We start from the raw sequence: 23,177 nt of genomic DNA, 5'->3' as shown, positions 1-23,177 counted from the left end.
GTTGTTGGTGCAGCGGTGTCTCCTATTACATACAGAACCACGCTGGAGTTCAGTGAGCTCTTCAGAACCTCCCGTTCTTTCACTGATGTGTGGAAGAAAGGCAAACTGCAGGGCTAGAGGCTTGATTTTATACACCTGTGGCGGCAATGGGGCTGAATGAGACACCTGAATTCAATGATTAAGAGGTATGTCCCAATACTTTTGTCCAATATAGTGTACTGTATATCCCTCACAACAGTGGTTCCTTCAGTATAGCTAGTCATCAGCAGTAGCTGTTAGACTGCATTTGCGGGCACAGTGTCATTTGTGTAATTACAGTTAATTAATGATATATCAGAAACTGATCATCAGTGTTTCACATGTGCACACTCACCCCGAACATCTGTCTGAGGTCTGGGTCACGGAAGCGGAAGGGGATGTTGGAGACGTGGAGGCGCTTGGGCTGCTGTTTCTCCGGAGAGTCCGAGGACTGCAGCGTCAACTGCTGGGAACTTTCTGTTTGCGTCACGTCATCTGTCTGCCCCAGCGGAACAAAAGACAGGAGAGACGTCCAGTCATTAGATTGAGCTTCGAGCTTTGAGTGTAGTCTTACACACACACACACACACACACACACACACACACACACACACACATGCACACAGTTCAATTCTTTACTCTTCCCGGTGAGGATAGGATTGCTAAGTTAAATGTAAACTAGAGTGGACTGTGCTGTTTTGCTAGACAGGTGGTCCTAATGTTTTGGCTCATAAGTGTGTGTATTTGTGTGTATACACTGATCAACCATAACATAACATAGAACCACCTGGTTAACAATGTGTAGGTCCCTGTTCTTTCACTGTGGTGATGAGACTGAATGAGACTTAGTGATTAAGAGGTGTCCCAATACTTTTGTCCATATAGTGAACTGTATATCCCTTATATATATATATATATATATATATATATCCCAGCCTTGTGTGTTCAACCAGCCCCTCACCAGAATTAACCAGCGTACACCGAGGTCCGAATGCCGGTGCACTGGTCAACCTAACCAAGAAGGGTTCTACACTGTACAGAACAGGGTTCCTTAACGGTGGAAGGCTTTGATGTGTAGGTCCCTCTACAAAACCATCCTGTGCTATCTGTTCCTGTTGAGGTGGGACCTCCATGAGCATAGTCTGTCCTCAGAGCGCTTTTGGTAGGTGCTGACCACTGCATACCAGGAAGACCTGCGATGTTATGACCGACGTTCTATTCGTCTAGAACATCCCAGTTCGGTTCTTTTAACAGATCCCCTTAAGAACTGACTGTTTGCTGAAGGATACACTACTTGAAAGCCCCAGACTTTACTTAAAGTGTTGACCCACTGGAAGACCACACGTTCACTCTGGTGGTCCATGAAAGCATCACTGTCTTCGTTCTCTCTGAGTGGGTCAGATGACCCTCCTTCTCCCCCATCGCTCAACATGATACTAGCCAGTGTAGGGGGTCCCCTGATACTGTGTATGTACACGTGCCCCAAAGGGTTGAGGGGTGAGCATGAGAACCTAAATTTGAGTAGAACCAGGTTCTTCAAACATAGCAGTAAAGAACACTGTCTGCCACACACACACGCACACACACTCATAATATCAGGGGAAATTCAGAGCTAGAGCAGGCACCTGCAAAACACACAGATACACACTTATCTATGAATGTGCAGACACACACACACACACACACACACACACACACACACACACACATATACACCATCAAGGGGAAATTGAAGCCCCAGGCACATGTGCTGCTGCGCCTTCATCATTAAGGCAGTGTAATGATGTAATGATGTAATGATGATGATCTGCTGCAGATGAAGCCTGTGACAAATCCTGTCTCTCAGTCTACCGTGTCCACCAACAAACACACCTGGAGAATCACCGCCTTCACGTGCGCACACACATATGCTGAGATACACACCATCATACAGACACACAGGCAGCAGATGTGTGTGGTTATCAGTCATCTGATAAGCGTATCGTCCTCCTCAACATCAACAGCGACAGCATGAGCGATCTCTGTCAGAGCCATCAGAGGCAGCTTGTTCCTGCCTGGCATATATCCTCACATAGTTAAGGGCTGATTGCAATCAAATTCTCCTCACAGCAATGTTCCAGCATCTAGTGTAAAGCCTTCCCAGAAAAGCAGAGGCTCATGCTGCAACGAAGAGGTAGACTCCCTGGTAAAGCCCTTAATTTATGAAGAAACCCCGGATGAGCAGCTGTCCACATACTTTTGGATATTCCCATTTATAATAGGTCAGGTCGAGGCCCATCTGCTCGCTAACTGTATATAACTCTGATAGAACCAGTGATTGTAGCTCCTCTCGTTCAAACACAGCTTTTAATATACCTTTATGATTATACACTATATATGATCTATATAGTCATTGAGGGAGGAGCTGAACCTCTGACTGTATATTTGATCTATATGTGATATATATGATCTATACAGGCAATGGGGAGGAGCAGAACCACTGACTGTATATATGATATATATGGTCTATATAGTCATTGGGAGGGAGCTGACTATATATATATAGTTATTGATACTATACTATACTATAAGTCTAATTAGGGGGGCTGAGTCACTCACTGTATATATGACATGCTAGTATATAATCTATATAATCTAATAACGGTATACAGTAACTGGGGGAGGAGCAGAACCACTTACTGTATACCTGAACCTTTGACTGTATATATATATATGTATATATATATATATATATATATATATATATATATATATATATGACATGCTAGTATATAATCTATATAATCTAATGATTGTAATGATATATAACCTATAATGGCTGTATGATATATATGATCTATACCGTTATGGGGGGTGATTCAGTGATTCATCTCCTCCCCCCAATATATATATATATGATATGCTAGTATATAACCTATACAGTCAATGGGGAGGAGCACCACTTACTGTATATATGATATATGTGATCTATATGGTATGTGATATGGTATATGGTATATGGTATATATATATATATATATATATATATATATATATATATATATATATATATATATATATATATATATATATATATATGATCTATACATTCATTGGGGAGGGGCAGAACCATACATTTGCACAGACAGAACTGTACAGACCATTAGACTGGAGGGAGGAGGGGCTTCAGAAGTGGGCCTCACTTATTTCATAACTCTACTTTGAAACATCAGTGGAGTTTCATCAGTTTCATCATTAGTTTCATCAGTTCTCTCAACATTACACTGCACTCCTAAGAGTGAGGGTGCTACAAAGGGTTCTTTGAGTGATGGCATAGTAGAACCAGTTTCAGTTCCATAAAGAAAGCATTGTTTTAAAAGCGATGTGAGCGTGAAGAACCTTTACATCCACACACATGATATAAAGCTTTAAAAGGTTCTTTACGAAGCCAAAACCCACTCAGAGCACCCAGCCTGGTCCTGAGTGACTCTAAATAACGGTTGTTGTGTTTGCAGCTGAGTGGACAGCCATGCCTATAAGGACTGCGGTCTAAATCAGTCACGCCAATAAAGCCCACTGAAGTGAAAGCAAGGAGGATTGGCATGGACCCAACTCCAGACTGTGCACTATGGAGGAGAGGGAGCTTCTTTAAAACACACCCTGCATTAATCCATCACTGTCCTGAGCAGCAGCATTATCAGCCCCATCAGTATGATAATGACCACTGCCTTCATTATCCTCATCATCATCATCATCGCTCTGGACCGCCTAATCCAGCCCATTCATCCTCTTTATAGCCCCTTAATGCTCACTCACACACTCTTAAAGGGACAGTAAGGCTAAAAAGTCGAAATACCTCAAGTGTAGCATTTTCCATGCTAGACTACAAGCACTGCAATACATGGCCAAAGTATTGGGACACCTGCTTATTCAGTGCCTCTTCTGAAATCAAGAGACAAAAGGGTTTATTCTGCTTTTGTTGGAGAATTTGATTGAATTCAACCACATGAGTGTTAGTGAGGCCTCCCCACATCATCCATCCCCAACTCCCCAACTCAGAACACACCATCCATCATTCCAGAGCTCCACTGCTCCACAGCTCCTCAATGCTGGGGGGCTTTATACTCCTCTAGCCCACGCCTGGCATTAGGCAGCATGGTGCCAATAGGTTAATGTTCGACACCTGTGTGAGCAATGGGTGTATTCATTAGAAGGGGTGTCCACAAACATTTGGACGCATAGTAAATATGTGGCGGGGTGTAAGCTTGCTTCACGTGCTGGAGCTACATTAGCCTTGGAGCTCCAGAGCAGACACAGAAACGCAAGCTGCTGATGTCGGCACCTCTTCCTCCCACCGGTCTAGCAGGAGACCGTTTACGAGACTGGACTAAACAACGGGCAGGAAGAACGATTACACGCAATTAAGTAGCACAGGTGTGTGAGCGTGTGAGTGTGTGTGTGTGTGTAAGTGTGTGTAGGGTCACATGTTGCCCTCCTGCTGTGAATCTCATTCTTAATACCTCCATCCCCCTCTCTCTGCATCTCTTTCTCTCTCTCTCTCTCTTTCTCTGGGTTTGACTCTCTCTCTCTCTCTCTCTCTCTCTCTCTCTCTCTCTCTCTCTCTCTCTCTCTCTCTCTCTCTCTCTCTCTCTCTTTCTCTCTCTCTCTCTTTCTACTTCCTCTTTTCTACTCAATCGCTCTTTCTGTTTCACCCTTTCCCTCTCTCTCTTTTTCCCTCTCTCTCTCTCTTTCCCTCTCTCTCTCTTTTTCCCTTTCTCTCTCTCTTTCCCTCTCTCTCTCTTTCCCTCTCTCTCTTTTTCCCTCTCTCTCTCTCTCTTTTTTCCCTTTCTCTCTCTCTCTCTCTCTCTCTCTCTCTCTCTCTCTCTGTTACATGACTTAATAATCAAAAGGGTCTCAGATCTGTCCTGCCCACACACGGAAAGCACACACACACATATGCACATGCCTTTTTTCTTCACGTGTGTGTGTGGGGGGAGGGAGGGGGGTGGTATACGTGTGTGCGTCTCTCACTCTCTGTCTTTGTGTGTGTGTGTGTGTGTGTGTGTGTGTGTGTATGTGTGTGTGTGTCTCAGTGTCTTCTATGTCCTCATGCTGGGTTCCTTCACAGCAGGGCTGCAGATGAAATAGAATCAAATACAAAATGCTGAGAGCCGGCAGGACCCCACAGTACCACAGCAGAGAGAGAGAGCGAGAGCGAGAGAGAGCGAGAGAGAGAGAGAGAGAGAGAGAGAGAGAGAGAGATAGAGAGAGAGAGATAGTGTGTGTGTGTGTGAGAGAGAGAGAGAGAGAGAGAGAGAGAGAGATAGAGAGAGAGAGATAGTGTGTGTGAGAGAGAGAGAGAGAGATAACAGGCTCTTCACTCTTCCCTTTCTTACACAGGAAGATTAAGAGTGAGATATGAGCGCCTGTTTCAACATCTCTGTTCTTACAGAATCATAAAGCAGCAGAAACAATACGTCCACTAATGCGTTCTCTCACAGCAACTATAGGACAAAAGTATTGGGACACCTGCTCATGGGTATTTAAAAAAAAGAGTCGATCCTGCTTTTGTTGGAGTAACTGTCTCTACTGTTCAGGGAAGAAGACTTTCTACTAGATTTGGAGTAGAGCATTGCTGTGAAAATTTGATTGCAGTCAGCATCAAGAGCGTTATTAGTGGATGATTACCACCCCACCTTATCCCCAATTCCTCAACTCATCCCAAAAGTACTGAATGGAGCACCAACCATCATTCCAGAGAACACAGTTCTTCCACTGCTCCACAGCTCAATGCTGGGGGGCTTCATGCCCCGCTAGCCCATACCTGGCATTAGGCAGCATGGTGCCAATGGGGTCATGTTGTTTATCTGCTCCAGAGAGTCCTATTCTATTGGCAGTACTTCTCTAAAGAGTGGGTGTAGCGTAAAGTAGCTGAATACAGCATTCATTAGAAGGGGTGTCCACAAACATTTGGACACAGTGTGTATATATATATATATATATATATATATATATATAGGCTGGCATTTCAGCCCCACTCATTCACAATGAAGGGGTGTTTCAGCCTGGACTGCTCACAATACAGGGCAACCAATCAGAACAGAGCTCATGCCAGCATGAAACCTCTCCATCAATCAAGGCTGTCTCTGGAGTGGGCGTGGCAATTCTCAGTGTCTTAGCAACTGATGAAAGTCAGGACAGATGGTCTTCATCAAGTGCGGCACTCTGACAACAACGTGTTGGTGGGCGGAGCCTGGGGAAGGCAGTTTACTGTGTCTTTGTAGCTACTTCTTTCTCCACTCTGCTCTCCATCCTTCCATTTGAATCCCTCTTGAGTTTAGGACACACCCCCATGGCCTCCAAATGACCGCTGTAACTGCTTATGTAGTATCTGCAGGGTTTCCAGTTTTAAAGATAGAGAGGGAGAGGGAGGGAATTCCTTGTTTAATCTTTAAAAGGAGACTGAGATAGAGACGTATGGCAGCTTTAATCTATTCCTGCCCCCTAGACCCCTTTCAGAAATGCGATTCTAAGGTTAGACATATAGAATATATGTATTATTCATACTGCCATCTACTTCAGCACGTCTCCGCTGCTGCAACCTAAATAGCACATCACGGCTCGGCTCGGCATGGTGTGTATGTGCCAGATATACAGAGCTTCTCTCAATCTGAGAGACGGAGAAGTCAAAGAGACTGCCAGTTCTCAGGCCTACCATTTATGGTTATTTGAGCGGCTATAGTAAATTGAACTGTCTAATTTTTCTATTATCACATTCTATTCTATTTTCCAAAAACAACCCTTCAGCAGACCATCAGTAGTTGGTCAAGCAGAAGCTCAACTGCTCGAACGCTGTGTGTTGCTCCGAGAGAACATATGATTGTAGCTCCTCTTGTTCAAACATGGCTTTTTAACAGGCTTTTAAAGTGAAACCTTCAGCAGACTACTCTGGACGGCACTCACAGGGAACCTGTGGATATCAACCAAAGCAGCAACAGAGTGGAGCTCCAGTTTCCCTCAAGAACCTCTACTGTAACAAGAATCCACCAACTGTATGAACTAGAGCATTAGGAGCTGAACAAATGACAGTATATTTATTTTTAATATAATCTATACCATCATTGGGAGAGTAGTTGAACAACTGACTGTATATATGATATGTATGATCTATATAGTCAGTGGAGGAGGAACTGAACCACTGACTCTAAATAAATGGTATATATGATCTATACAGGCATTGGGGGAGGAGCTAAACCTCTGACTGTATATATGACATATATGATCTATATAGTCATAGGAGGAGGACCTGAACCACTTAATGCATATATGATATATATGATCTATACAGGCATTGGGGAAGGAGCTGAACCACTAACTATATATACGATATATATATGATCTATACAGTCATTGGGGAAGGAGCTGAACCACTGACTGTATATATGGTATATATGTTCTATACAGGCACTGGGGGATGAGCTGAACCCCTGACTCTAAATAAATGGTATATATGATCTATACAGGCATTGGTGGAGGAGCTGAACCACTGACTGTATATATGATATATATGATCTATAAAGTCATTGGGGGAGGAGCTGAACCACTGACTGTATATATGATATATATGATCTATACAGGCATTGGGGGAGGAGCTGAACCACTGACTGTATATAGGATATATATGATCTATAAAGTCATTGGGGGAGGAGCTGAACCACTGACTGTATATATGATATATATGATCTATACAGGCATTGGGGGAGGAGCTGAACCACTGACTGTATATATGATATATATGATCTATACAGGTATTGAGGGAGGAGCTGAACCACTGACTGTATATATGATATATATGATCTGTACAGGCATTGGGGGAGGAGCTAAACCTCTGACTGTATATGTGATATATATTATCTATACAGACATTGGGAAGAAGCTGAACTGCTGATATATGATATATAACTTTGCACCTCCTCTCCAGCAGAGTAACAGTGCCTGGAGCAGTAGGAGTTCACTTCCTTGCCCAAGGGCAAACCAGAATTACCCAGTCAGTTCTGGGATTTGAAGTGACAACCTTCTGGTTGCTACCACTAGGCTGCCAGTCCCCCCAGCTCGAAGGAAGCTTCCTGCGGGTTCTTAGTGCTTTCACAGCTTACAGCTCCTTTGGCCTCGTAACTCCAGTCGAGAGCTAAATAAGCAAACTTCAGACACCAAAGCATGTCTGAGAAAGGGCTTTCAGTTCCTTAAATGGCTTAATCAGGGGGTTATTCCTGCCTTGCGCCCAGTTCCAGGTCCAGATCCATCACGATCCTAATCAGGATTAAATGAATGAATGTTCGTTATGATTAGAATGTAGAACGATGGTGATGACTAATTTAGCATAATTATAAATCGCTAAATCCATTTAGTTTATTACATTTACGCCAAATGTTTGTGGACACCCCTTCTAATTAATGCATTCAGCTACTGAAACTTGCACCCATTTCTGACACGGATGTGCAAATGCACACACTTAGCTTGTCTAGTATCTAGAGAGATGCACTGCCAAAACATAGGACTCTCTAGGGCAGATGTCAAACCTATTGAATGAATCTCAATGCCAAGCATTGAGCTGTGAAGCAGTAGATCTGAAGCAGTAGTCTGAAATGATGGATGGTGCTCCATTCAAAACTTTTAGGGATGAGTCGGGGAGCCGTCTTCTCTGGACAGTAGAGACAATCAAACTCCAACAGAAGCAGGATCAGCTCTATTTACTACCCTTGATTTCAGAAGAAACAATGAATGGGCAGGTGTCCCAATACTTTTATGTCCATATAGTGTAGTTTTAACTAGGAGCCCACAAATTAGCACTGAGCTCTTGCCTCAAACTATGCCTCACTGACACTGTAGGACATGCGGTCATCTATAAACGCGGTCCAGAGTGCTACACCCTGGCTGCTCCTACTGTTTGCAGTTACTTCTCCATGTTTATACATTACAATATGTCATCCAGCATCACGGGGGTGCGTGCACGCACACCACAGAAGGTTAGAGGGCATTCTGGTAAGGACAAGAATAAGTTGGAAAACATTCTTGGTTTCAGAGACAAGGTTCCCGGCAGTTTGGAAGGGGGAAGAAAGTGTCTGGAAAGTATTTTTGGGAAGGAAAGTGCAGAGCGTATTTTAGAGCAGAAGAAAGTGGTTGGAAAGCAGCCTTGTTTGGGAGTGCAGGGGACTGGACAGAGCTCCAGGGCATGTGGTGCTGCATCATCCCCACTGATCCACCCAGCCAAAACAGATTAGGCACTCAGCATGGCCTGCTTTTCCCACGCTCTAAATCATTCATGCTACACCATGTACAATCTCATCAGCACGAATAAATAAAACAGGTAAGGTTTAGTGAAGAGGGGCAGGAGGGAGGGAGGTGAGGGGAGAGAAGCGTGGTGGAAAGGAAACATAAAAAAGGCAGAGATAGAGAGGAAGAAGACCCGGAGAGAGGAAGCAGAAGCTCCAGCCAACACGCACTTTCATTCTTCCACTTGACATTAATTGAAAAGGATCGTCGCCAGAGAGAGATTCGCATCCAGCCGAAGAAAAAGGCCGTTCATGAAACCCACTGAAAAAGTCGATTATCACATTGTCTCACAATGTATGTTTGAAAGTTTGTGGACGCCCCTTCTAATACATGCATTCAGCTACTTTAAGTCGCACCCATTGCTGACACAGCATGTCTAGTCCGTGTAGATATAGGACTCTCAGTCTCAGATGTCAAACATAAACCCATTGGCACCATGCTATCTAATGCCAGGCTATAGAGGGGTATAAAGCCCCCCAGCAGCATTGAGGAGCTGTGGAGCAGTGGAGGAACTGTGTTTTCTGGAATGATGGATGGTGGTGGAGCTCCTTCCAGTACTTTTTGGATGAGTTGGGGAAGTTGGAGATGAATGGTGAGGTGGGGTGGTGATCATCATTCAACATCCTGACCTCACTGATGCTCTTGTTGCTGAATGCAATCAAATCCTCATAGCAATGCTTCTCCAAAATCTAGTAGAAAGCCTTCTTCCATGAACAGTAGACACAGTTACTTCAACAAAAGCAATGAGTAGACTCTTGATTTCAGAAGAAACAATGAGTAAGCAAGTGTCCCAATACTTTTGTCCAAATAGTGTATATCCTAACAGGGTAGATTGGGTCTATTTTGGCTTTCTTTTGAGCAACCTCTAATAAAATCAGGTTTGGAGGTTTGGTATGAGCTGTATTAGCGTTAGCAGAGGAGGCTGTATAAGATGTGATGTGTACGGAATTATATTAATCGATTAGTATGGGATTAAATATCCGTGTATTCCCACCGACAGCCTGGATTGAACGATCATAGTCTAGTGGTTCATGGCAGCATTATGCCAGAGGAAACACTCAATAACAGCAACAACACGCCGCTCAGCCGTGTCTGTCAGAAGGTTTTCTTAGTGCATTAGAATGAGGCAGACTGGACAAGGGCTGCTATTACTGAGGGAGCTCCAGCAGGTTCAGCCAATTACAGAAGTCCATTCACTCCATACGTATTACTACCACACTGTCAAATCTACAAACCTTGTAAATTTATACTGGATTAAAACCACTCCACATTTATTACTGTCAGAACGAAAAAGCTACAAACACGGTCAATTCATACCGGATAAAAACCATGAACACGAGATTCCACTGGATTAACATCAAGATAAAATCATTTTTAAGACTTTAAACACTACAAACGTGTCAAAACTTGATTCATACTGGATTCATTTCACTCTACAATAATTATAACCAGGCTATAAAACCTACATGCAAGATTCATGCTGGAAAAATAAAAACTTCCAAAATGATTATAACCACTTCACTATTATTAATGTTAGAAGGTAAAAACTACCAAACCTGTAGATTCATACTGGATTAAAATTATGCCACAGTTATTGGACCGTAAAACCAGATTCATGCTGGATTGAATAAAAAAACAAACAAACAAAAAACAACAAACCCATTCACAATTATTACTGATTGACTTTAAAAACATTATACCCTTTATATTCATACTGGATTATAACCACTCCACTATTATTACTGTCAGAAGGTAAAAAAACTATCACACATGTAGATTCATACTGGGTAAAATCACTTTACAAATAAAAAACAAATCCTATATATACATACTGGATTAAAATCCATCCACAATTATTACTCTCAGACTGTAAAAACTATAAATCCTGTAAATTCATACTGGATTACAAACAGACTTTTAAACCTATACTTCAGATTCATGCTGGATTGAATGAAAAAAATAAACAAACAAAAAACAACAACAAAAAAAAAACATCCTCAATGATTAAATTACTGATACATACTGGATTAAAGCCTATTCACAATTATTACTGTCGGACTGTAAAGACCACACTTCAGATTCATACTGGATTAACTTTCATCTAGTTATTACTGCCAGTTCCCAACAATTACACAAAGCCTGTAGATTCATACTGAATTACAAACACTCCACAGTTATTACTGTCAGACTGCAAAAACTACAGTTAATTAAATGAACTTTAATCCAGTTACACAACAACTGCATACTTCATACTGGATTCAAATCACAGATCTGATCATCATGTGATCACTTCTGCAGGTAAAACGAATCGACTAGGACACAGAAACGCATCACTGCAGCAAAGACCTTGCTCAAATTCCTGTTGAGAAAAGTAGCGGGATTGGCCTGGTTGTGCACCTCCAGTCTCTCTCGTCTCTGCAACATTTGTAACAGCTTATCCTCACTTCTCAGCCGATTGCGTGAGACGCAAGCACACCGGGAACCGTGATGCAACCTCAATGAACAGCCCTCTGTCCCATAATAAATGAGTAATTGGCCATGAGTGGTCATAAAGAGACATGACAGCTTATGACACGCTGAGGCATTATAATACCCCTGTCTCTGACACGTCATTATAGCCATGTCAAATGAAGGTTCTCTGCTCATTATTTCAGACAGAGAACCATGTAATGCCACTCCACACTCACTTATTGGCCTGTTCTGGTAACTCTGTTCCCTTCCCGTCACGACAGGAACTAGCCTCCAGTCATCCATGGCATAATCACACTACCCCACCAGCATCTCCGGTTTTCACTGGGATACCGGCCAGATAATCAGCTGATGACATGAATAAGTCGAGTGATATTTTTAAACGGACTAAGCATGTGAAACGACAGAGGAGTAGGCACGGCCAACTTTAGCACTTTTAGAAAGACGGGAGAAAGTAGAACGTGGTGAAGGGGATATGACGGAAAGCTGCGGTAGCTGTGGGACCTTCATGAAGAGCAGAACGCAACGGTAGGAGAAGTAGTAAAAGTGGAAACAGAAAGCCGGCAGAAATGAGACACAAATAGACTTTTTGACAAAAGTATTGGGACACCTGCAGATTCATTGTTTCTTCTGAAATCAAGGATATTAAAAAGAGCTGATCCTGCTTTTGTTGGAGTGACTGTCTCTACTGTCCAGAGAAGAAGACTTTCCAGGCAAGTGTGGTCAGGATGTTGGAAGACAACCACCTCACCTCATCCCGACTCATCCGAAAAGTACTGGATGGAGCTCCACCACCATCCATCATTCTAGAAAACACAGTTCTTCCACTGCTCCACAGCTCAATGCTGGGGGGGCTTTATACCGATCCTCTATCCCACGCCTGGCATTTAGCAGCATGGTACCAGCAAGTTCATGTTTATCTGCTCCAGAGAGTTCCTATTCTATTGGCAATACTTCGGGTGCAACTGAAAGTAGCGGAATGCATTCATTAGAAATGGTGTCCACAAACATTTGTTTTTTGCATATTGTTTTCATTGGTAATTGGTAGACTCAACAAAACAAGTGATGGCCAGACCTGACCAAGAGGCTCAGCCACAGTTTTGACCACTACAACGAGTAACGCCAGCAACAGTGCTCTTCGCCACTGAGAACGTACTGCCATGTTGCTTTAATGCAGTGATTCCCGAATCCAATCCCAGGGATGCTCTGCAGTGTTTACTCTGCTCTAATACAGCTGACTCAACTCATTAGAGGCTTGATAATTAGCTGACTAGAAGCTCCGAGTGCCTTAGGGAGAGATAGTGAGGCACCCGCAGAGAAGCCTGTTGAAAGTGTTCTGGTTATAGGTGATTTTATTCTGCGACACATGAAAATAGCTCCTCCTTTAGGGGCACCAGCAGAAGTTCGTCATTTACCGTGAGCCAGGCATTCGTAGGAATCTGAGGATGTTAGATAACCAACGCCATTCTAGGATAATTACCCCGATAACATGCTCAACTTGGGCCTGTATGGGTAGCCCAACTGGAATCCAGGATGTTTTGTCCCTGGGTTCCGTGTTGATCCAACCAGGGTCAGTGATGAGACCAGGAGGGGTTAAACATGGACCCCATATTGGTTGTATATATCGCACATGGGGCCTGAATAGGTGAGATTAGGGTGGGCTGTAAAGATAGGGCAAATTTGGGAATCCCAACTGAGTCCCAGTAATAACACTCAGAGGACATGCCCATCTGTTGGAGCCCATGTTCCACCGATGTGGGCCACACCATTACAGCCAACCCTAATCTCACTGGCCAATATACAACCCAGATGGGGCCCAAATGTTTAACCCCTCCTTGTCCCCTCCTTGACCCTGATGGGGATCCATATATGTGGCCAACATGGAAGCTGTGGACAAAACTTTGTGGTTCCCAGCTAGGCTAACTATACAGACCCCACATGGACACGTTATCTGGGACCTTCATTATCTGGGATCTTTATAGAACCTAAGACAAAGACCACAAGACTCTAAAAAAAAAGCATCTAGCTCTGGAACCAGCAATTATCCAGGGATTATACCCACTGTATACCCACTGTATTGAAACAACTGTATTGTTGTTTCAACAAGCCGGTGAAAACTGGCCCCTAGTCAAAAGCAGGTTGTAAGTACATGGTCATCATGTCGCTGACTGTGGGGTTACTCACCGGAGCACTGTTGGTGTTGGCGGTGATGGTTGGCGTGTTGCTGTCGTTGGCTGTCGGATCGCTGTGTGTTTGTGTGGGTGTGTAGAGGGTCAGGGTGTGTTCCGGTACTCGGTTCTGTCCTGTGTAGTCCTGTGTGGGAAGGGCGTGGGGTGCGGCGAACTCGCCCGGAATACCGTTCTGTGGGGGTGGGGGGAACTGCGCTGGGGTGTAGGGCTGAGCCATCGCATCCACTGGATTGGTTGCCTCTTGGTTACCCTAAAAAAACAGAACCATACGTTAACACCAGGGGGCAGGAGCAAGAGGTAGACCACTTGTTCGATCTGGTGGAAAAGTTCATGGACAATCTTGTCCCTCAACTGGAAACCTGGAACACTTTAACAACGACAGCACATCCACAGCTTCACCTCCTAGCAATCCCATTGCGGCTGCCCAGGACATGAGGGGCACCAATGGAACGATGCCCATGGATCTCTGACAGACCTCTCAGAGATAAAAAAGGGTCTCTGGTTCACGGATACTGCTCTCAACTGTTGAAATGGTCTGATTGGTCTGATTATCATTTCTGTATGGAAAAAAGTATTGGGACACCTGCTCATTAATTGTTTCTTCTAAAATCAAGAGCATTAAAAAAAGATCATTTTGATTGTGTTGGAGGAACTGTCTCTACTGTCCAGAGAGGGCTTTCTACTAGATTGTAGAGGAGCATTGCTGTGAGGATTTGATTGTATTGAGTTAGTGAGGTCAGGATGTTGCCAATAGATTCGTATTTTTGTGATCCAGACTAGACAAGCCCTGTGTGTGTATCTGAATGCATCCACTAGAAGGGGTGTCCACAAACTTTTCAACATACAGCATGAGAAAGAAAGCTGAGGATTCTCTTTGGGCTGAATATGGTATAAGAACAGGGGTGGTTTATTGTACTGCACCTTTTTAAACTTCCGAACCGGCAATCAGAAGCAATCAGAACAGAAGTCTCACAGACAATTAGCAAAATCCTTGATCAGCACTAAAGAACAGAGTCTGTGGAGAGGAACATTAGCTCATTAGCTCATTAGCTTTTAGGAGGCCGTGAGACAAGAGACCCCTCTGATTTTTCGCTTTGATTTTTATGCAAAGTTTGATGAGATTAGACTGTGGAGAAGAAGTCCTCAAACTCTTCCTCGAACTCGTTCCTTTTTTGCCCCCCTCTCATACCCGGTTCCTCACAGATGTTTCTCCAGCCCCTCTGTCTATTGTTATGGGCCAGATGTTGGGGTTACAGTCAATAAATAGAGAATTTGAATAAATGTAGTTTAGTAGCTCCAACCAAACTCACAACATGTGATGTGAGTGGATGGAGCAAAAAATGTGGACTGTTTGGGGGCTACTGGTGTAGTGGATAACAGCACTGTGATAACAGTGCCAACAGGGGTGGGCAACGGGGGCCAGAGTCCAGCACAGCTTGCAGATCTCCTCGCTCTCTCTGGATGGGTAGGATGGCCCTCCCTCTCCCCCCTATCACTCAGAGTGATGCTAGCTAGTGCAAGCATCTGTTGATGCTGATGTAACAGGAGTGGTAGTCAGTGGGAGAGACCTATCTAGTGGGTGTAAACTGGGGACAACTGGGGGCAACGGTTATCTGTTGTATTGTACACAAACAGAATTGACCTGAACCATTTTTCCCTCTCTCTATTTTCCTCTCCCTGACCTCCATGTTTCGACCCCAGGGTCGAGGAAGCGAGTGAGTGAGGAAGTGAGGGAGGAGGAGGGCAGGATGTGAGGCGTGGTAGATGACTGTAGATGACAGGGTCGTCTGATATTGGACTAATGGACATTTTTCCGGGCTGCACATTGTGAAGTCAAGCAGTGGCCAGTGCTGAAGCATGCAGGAGCACATGCCCCATCGCTCTGCTGCTCTCAGTCCTCAGACCCTGTATATATACTGTATATATGTGTGTGTGTGTGTGTGTGTGTCCTTCAGGGGTAAACAAACCTATCAGAGGCAACAAAAAATGCATATTTAACCAGAACTGTGCAAAAATTATAGTCCCCATGTGTGAATCATTCCTACAGAAAGTGGAGGTGGTTCTCCATCACTGTGTTCATCATTAGAACATCTCCAAAGTTCTCCTCTCTCATGGAAGTCTAGTATTATTTAGAGTTTGGTGGTAAATCAGGTGAGCTTAATGATGGTAAATCAGGTGAGCTGCTGCTGCTGCTGCTGCTGCTCCTGCTGCTGCTGATGGAGGTGAACACATCCTCCACACTCTGCTGCTGGACTGGGGGGCGTCCAGGAGAACCCTGGAGTAACCGAGCTCTGTTCTTCAGACTAGCTCACCGACAAGATCTCACTACTTTCTTTCTTCAGAATGAGAAGCTCTAGTTTCTCCATTTTACTGGATTTATGTTCACCTGCTTTATCTGTTCTGATGAGATCTGGAGCTTCTACAGTAGAACTCTCTCACTGCTGAGAGACGGGGGTAGAATAATGGGTTCAGGTGCCTGAAACTTCTGCACAGTGCTGTGTATCCTGTCATGGACAAGTACACACCTCATATCTCCAAAATAGCAACTTTACAGAAGAAGAAGATTCACATTATTCATTCACAAGACAAAGATATGTACACACACACACACACACACACATATATATATATGGATGAAAATGCTGTGTTTTACTCGATTATCTGACTCAGGGTTGGAAAGCTAGTGAATGATCCCATCACACAGCAAAAGCATAAACACAACCGTGTGAGGCCTGCAGTTACCACGACTGACACACACACACACACACACATACACACACACACACACACACACACACAAGCTTTTAACGCCCCTCTCCTGAACAGAGGGAGGGGTGAGCAGACACCATTACTGCCACAATCCAATAACACATTCCACACATCTCTCCAATCTAATTTCCACATCCACATCAGAGCCGGCAGACGCGTAATCCTTTCAGCAGGAAATACTGCTCACACCCGAGCAGCAACACCAACCAGCCCTATAAACACACACACACACACACACACTGACCACACTGCCCACTTCCTGCCTGAGAGAGAGGAGTGGGGGCGAGAAATGAATGAAGAAACAGATAAAGTTGTGGAAGGGGGGTAGTGAGAGAGAGAGAGACATATACGAAAAGAGAGGGAAAATGAGGACTAGAAAGAGAGAGGGGAGAAGACAATAAAGAGAGAGAGAAAAGACGGAGACGGAGAGAAATAAAGAGAGAGAGAGAGAGAGAGAGAGAGAGAGAGAGAGAGAGAGAGAGAGAGAAAGAGAGGGGGGGTAGAGAAGATCAACCGTGAGAGAAGGAGATAAAAGTTGGAGAGAGAAACAAAGAGAAACAGATGAGAGAAAAGACGGAGAGAAATAAAGAGAGAGAGAGAGAGAGAGAGAGAGAGAGAGAGAGAGGGGAAAATAATAGAGAGAGAAATAGTGAGAGAGAAAAAAGAAGAAATAGAGAGAGAGAGAGAGTGTGTGTGTGTGTGTGTGTGTGTGTGTGTGCTCATCGCTCTTCTCCTCATCAGTTCTGTTTTCCTCTTCTGCTCTGCTGTTTCCCGTCTCCGGCGGTCCCCGGACTGACTCAGGGACTGTTTGTGTTTTGATGAGCGATGCTGAGAACAGGACACACTTTAAACGGGACAGAAGCATCCCTGCTCTCGCACACACTCGCACACACTCACACTCACACTCACACACTCACAAACACACACTCACAAACACACACTCACAAACGCGTAAACAAAACGGCCACGGCGATCCCCAATTAAAGAACAGCCTCCAGCTTAACATGGAACAGCACTCATCTTTAGATTCACACAGACCCTCCCTCTCTCTCTCTCTCTCTCTCTCTCTCACTCACTCACTCTCTCTCTCTCTCTCTCACTCTCTCACTCACTCACTATCTCTCTCGCTCACACTCACTCTGACTCTGACTCGTCTCAGAGCCTCTCTCATCGCATCTCAACTCCTTCTCTTTGTACTCTCTCAGTTCACTCTTCTTCTCTATCTCTCCCTGTCTCCACACATACTCTCTCGCTCTCTCTCGCTCTCTCTTGCGCTTTCTGCATGACCCTAAATCCCCCTCTCCCTTCTCCCCCCTCTCTCTCTTTTCATTCTTTCAGCCTTTTTCTTCATCGCCTTTTAAGCTTTCATGAGGCAACTTTTTCAGCCTGCTCCTCCTCCTCCTCCTCCTCCTTCTTTGGTGTGTGTGTGTGTGTGTGTAACTCTTGCATTGAGGTCAGTCACCAGCACCAGTCCCAAACTGAGCTTCAAAAAGAAAAACACCCAAAAAACGTCTTTGAAACATCACTGCAACGTCTGCTCAGAGAAGCCAGTGACGCACCCGGGCAGAAAAACACACACTCACCACACACACCCTTGTTTACACAGATAGCATTAGCATAGCTACCCCACTGAAATGAACACTGATCAGACTCTCAGGAACATCTCAACACCATCTCAGTGATGGAGCAGCAGCTGAACATTCAGAAGATGATCAGCAGACTGAGTCCAGGTTCAGATCTGTAGACGTCCACCTGAGAAATGACTGATTATCTAACAGGTCTAATAAAGCAGGTCTGTCACAGCTATAGACCTGGAGCTTTGGGTTAGGGTTTTGGGTCTGGTTGAGGTTAGGATTAGGGCCAGGGTGAGGGTTGGGATTAGGTTTTGAGTAGAGGTTAGGATAAGGGCCAGGGTAAGGGTTAGGATTAGGTTTTGGTTAAGGTTAAGATTAATTAGAGCCAGAAAGAATTATTAAATTTGGTTAAGGTTAGGATTAGTGTCAGAATGAAGGTTAAGATTAGGTTTTGAGTAGAGGTTAGGATTAGGGCCAGGACTAGGGTTAAGATTAGGTTTTGGTTGAGGTTAATGTTAGAATTAGGGCCGAAAAAAGGATTAGGTTTTGGGTTGTGGTCAAGGTTAGGATTAGGGCCAGGGTAAGGGTTAGGGTTAGGTTTTGAGTAGAGGTTAGGATTAGGGCCAGGATTAGAGTTAGGATTAGGGTTTGGGTTGTGGTCAAGGTTAGGATTAGGGCCATGGTAAGGGTTAGGGTTCGGTTTTGAGTAGAGGTTAGGATTAGGACCAGGATTACATCCAGGTTTTGAGTAAAGATGGGTTATGTTCTGCTTAATGGAAGTAATATATAAAGTCTACTTGCTGTAACAGATGAACGGTACATCTACTGAATGTCAGTAAAGCATCGACAGAACATCTTCAGGATGTTTACCTCAGTGTATCGAGATGCTTCACTGCTGCTGCTGCACTGATCCACTGCTAAGGTTTTACTGAGGACCACTCCAAATAAAGTGTTACCACCCTTTTAATGTTGCTGGCTGGTGCTCCTTCACCCCAATCTCAAACACAGAACTCTGTAGCTCCTTCAAAGTGATTGTTGGCTTTGCTGGGACTTCCCTTACAAGCTCCCTTCTTGCTTGTGCGGAGTTGTCTAGGCAGTGTCTGGGTCATATTTTAAAGCCTTTCCTGAATGTAAAAATATGAGACCCTTGAGATACATATGGAGATTCTTCAGTTTGAAACCAGGGAGGAACCTTTGCGGAACCTTTTAAATTTAAGAACCTCCAGAAGTTCCTCAATGATCTCATACTTTTAGTGTAGCTCTAATTTCCTTAGATGTTCATTGGTCTCCATTTTCACAGCTTTCCTTTAGTCTGCGCAGCGGCAGGTGGATGAAGGGGGTCTTTTTTCCAGGTAAGGGGAACTTTTTGAAGGATTCACGGGTGGAGGCCAACTCTGATTCACAGGTCAGTCGATTGTCAATTGTGTCCTGTGGTCCAGAGGAATGTGTGGGTGTCACTGCAACCCCTCAGACAGGGATCGATTCCATAATCAGTGTGAGCAGGTGTGTGGGTGCGTTTACAGGCTTATGACTGACAGGTGGCTCCCTGAGAGGTGATTGGCCGCCTCCGTATGGATAGAACTAAACTCCGCCCACACAGACGAGACCACAGGGAATACCAGTGAAGACTGAGCATCGATCCATTCTCTCTTTCACTCTCCATTATCCTTCTCTTTTCTCTCTCTCTCTCCCTCTCTCTGTTCCTCCCTCTCTCTCTCACTCAGCTCACGCCCCTGTACATTCATGTTTTTCTCTCTATCTCGCTCTCTCTCCGCTGCCTGCATCCTTCAGCAGTCCATCAGGGTAAAGCGGGACTGATGCCCTTGTGGAAATCAAGCTGAAGCATTAGCTTTAGCTGGAGTCCATGTCTGAGGTTAAGGGGGATTAGTAGAGTGGGCAGCTACGATCTGTGAGATAAAGCATTCCCATAAAGCTGACAGCGACTTTCTGTCTGCTTTGGTTAACTCGTTGTGGCTGAGCTCTGGTTAGGCTCGACAGCCAGTCTCAGAAGCACTGACCATTGAGAGGTCAGTTTAGGGAAAGCTAATTTTAAGCTACCACCTTCAGGTAGGTCCACCGGTCCTGAGAGGACGAAGGCTGGCATGTGCTTCCTCTAAAACACATGAAGCTCCAACAGGGTCTGCATGAATCGATCAATTTCAGAGAGCTAAACTATTGTTACACTAAATGGACAAAAGTATTGGGACACCTTATCATTCAGTGTTATTTTTCTTCTGAAATCAAGGGTATTAAAAAGAGTTTATCCTGTTTTTCTTGGAGTAACGGTCTCTTCTGTCCAGAGAAGACGAGCACTGCTGTGAGGATTTGATGGCTTTCAACAACAAGAGCGTTAATGAGGTCAGGATGTTATAATCATTCATGCCCATCTTCCCAGTTCATCCCAAAAGTATGAATGAAGCTCCATCCATCCTTCCAGAGAACACAGTTCCAACCCTCTAGTCCCCGGTGCCAATAGGCTCATCTGATTGATCTGTTCCAGAGAGTCCTATTGGCGGTTCTTCTCTACAGAGGCTAGACAAGCTGTGTGTGTGCAGTATGAATGCATTCATCAGAAGGAGTGTCCACAAATATTTGGCCATACAGGGTATATGCTGATGTTTGTTCCAAGCTTCAGATAGAGGACACGGAAGGTCTTTTACAAACGTTTACAAATGTGTGACCATATCGGACACATATTGGTAGACATATTGGAGACATATCGGGGACATATTGGAGACATATGAGAGGCGTTTTGGAGACCTAATGGAGACCTATTGGAGACCTATTGGAGACCTTTTGGAGACCTTTTGGAGACATATTGAAGACCTATTAGAGACATATCGGAAACATATAGGAGACCTATTGGAGACATATCAGAGACATGTTGGAGACATATCAGAGACGTATTGGAGACATATCAGAGACATATTGGAGACATATCAGAGACATATCAGAGACCAATTGGAGATATATCGGAGACATGTTGGAGACATATCAGAGACATGTCGGAGACATATCAGAGACATATTGGAGACATATTGAAGACTTATTGGAGACATATCAGAGACCTATAGGAGACATATCAGAGACATATCGGACACCTATTGGAGATATATCGGAGACATATCAGAAACATATTGGAGACATATTGGAGACATATTGGGAGCCTAGGTCTAGCAGTCACAGCTCACCATGGAATTGGACAGTTTTCGACTGATAAAAGCACAAAGGTGGTTAAAACACCTGACAAATCTGATCAAACTCTGTCCCTCTCTCTATACACACACACACACACACACACACACACACACACACACACACACTGTTACTACTTAAATATTAGCTCACAGAACACTTTTGAACACGTCGTAAACGAGCTGCAACACGCTGTTCTCTAAACTCGCAGTGATTCCTCTCTTCCTGCCGCAGAAGAGAAAAACACTCATAATTGCTCGTGTTTGTTTTTTGCCGCTGAGCAGATACTGGCAAAGGGGACCAATTATTCCGGCCCGGTGCGAGGAATCCAAATAGATATGAATTTAGTTTAAAAAAAAAGGAATTCAATTAATTTGACAGTGTTCAGGAAGGAGGCCAAGCTGCAGTCGGAGTCTGTGGAGATTTATTTGTTTTAAAGTCTTAAAACAGCAATAAAAGAAAAAAAGAAGAACACAGGAGAACCATAATTGCAACATCTGCCCGGAACAATTCGTAAAACTCCTCTATGAAGTAGCAGTTTTTAAACGAGCTCTCATTAAAGCGTTAGTTTGGGGAGAAATCAAAATGTCAGTTTTTCCTCTCACTTTAAATAAACTGCTTTTTTGTTTATTTTGTTTCTATGCTGTGATCTGTCACATCCACCCATGTTCTAGATATGTGTATCAGGAACCTCATAAACAAGTCTATTAGAGAACGAGGAGAGTGTGTGACAGACATTTTATTACTTGCAGTTTTGGGGGGGGGGTTACTCAAAAGATGTAATCCATTACAAATGACTAATGACTAATTACTTCCATTACTTGGAACTTTTAGTAGGTATTCAAAAAAAGTATCCATTACAAATTACTTATGGCATCCATTACTTAGATTTTAGAAGTAGTTATTTAAAGTATTCATTACAAATTACTAATAACTTCCATTCGTTGGATGTTTTGGGGAAGTTATTCAAACATATTATCCATTACAAATTACTAATGACTTCAATTACCTAGATTTTTGGAGTATTTATTTAAAAAAATTACCATTACAAATTACTAATTACTTTCAGTACTTAGACTTTTCACTAAGTATTCAAAGAAGTTAGCAATTACAACTTCCATTATATTGATTTTTGGAGAAGTTATTCAAACAAACTACTAATGACTTTAATTGGTATTCAAAAGAAGTAACCATTACAAATGACTAATTACTTTCATTACTTGGAATTTTTAGTAGATATTACATAGATTTTAGAAGTAGTTGTTTAAAGTAAGCATTACAAATTATTAATGACTACCATTACTTGGAATTTGTAGTAGATATTCAAAAAAGTAATCAATTACAAATTACATATGGCTTCCATTACATTGATTTTGGAGAAGATCTTGAAACAGGCTATCCATTACAAATTACTAATGACTTTAATTACATTAATTAAAACTGACTACACTACTCACTGTTCCACACTATAAGCAAACAGGGCTGAAATAAATGCTAAAAAGGTTTGGGGAACCCTTTTGGTACAACAGAGAACCGTTCCTAAAAGGTTCATTAAAGAACCAGTTGCAAAAGGTTTTCCTTGTATGTGAAGAACCAGGTAAAGTACCATTTAAGCATCCAGCTGTCAGCTTCAATAAAGAACGAAGAAAAA

General features: G+C 43.5%; 1 protein-coding gene across 7 annotated transcripts in view; it reads right to left on the bottom strand.

The window, feature by feature from the left end:
* Positions 1 to 23,177, bottom strand: part of LOC140551149 (RNA binding protein fox-1 homolog 3-like) — a 199,627-nt gene that overhangs the window by 52,269 nt on the left and 124,181 nt on the right. For all 7 annotated transcript variants that reach the window (XM_072674520.1, XM_072674518.1, XM_072674519.1 and 4 more), the window contains 2 exons: positions 13,984 to 14,238; positions 374 to 517 (listed from right to left, as the gene is read on the bottom strand). In XM_072674520.1, coding sequence (XP_072530621.1) covers positions 374 to 517; positions 13,984 to 14,238 — 399 coding nt within the window. The remainder of the gene's footprint in view (positions 1 to 373; positions 518 to 13,983; positions 14,239 to 23,177) is intronic.

Source organism: Salminus brasiliensis, chromosome 3 (assembly GCF_030463535.1).
Source record: "Salminus brasiliensis chromosome 3, fSalBra1.hap2, whole genome shotgun sequence".
Taxonomy (NCBI): domain Eukaryota; kingdom Metazoa; phylum Chordata; class Actinopteri; order Characiformes; family Bryconidae; genus Salminus; species Salminus brasiliensis.
Note: the sequence above shows the minus strand (reverse complement) of the source record. Positions and strands in the feature narration are given on the sequence as shown.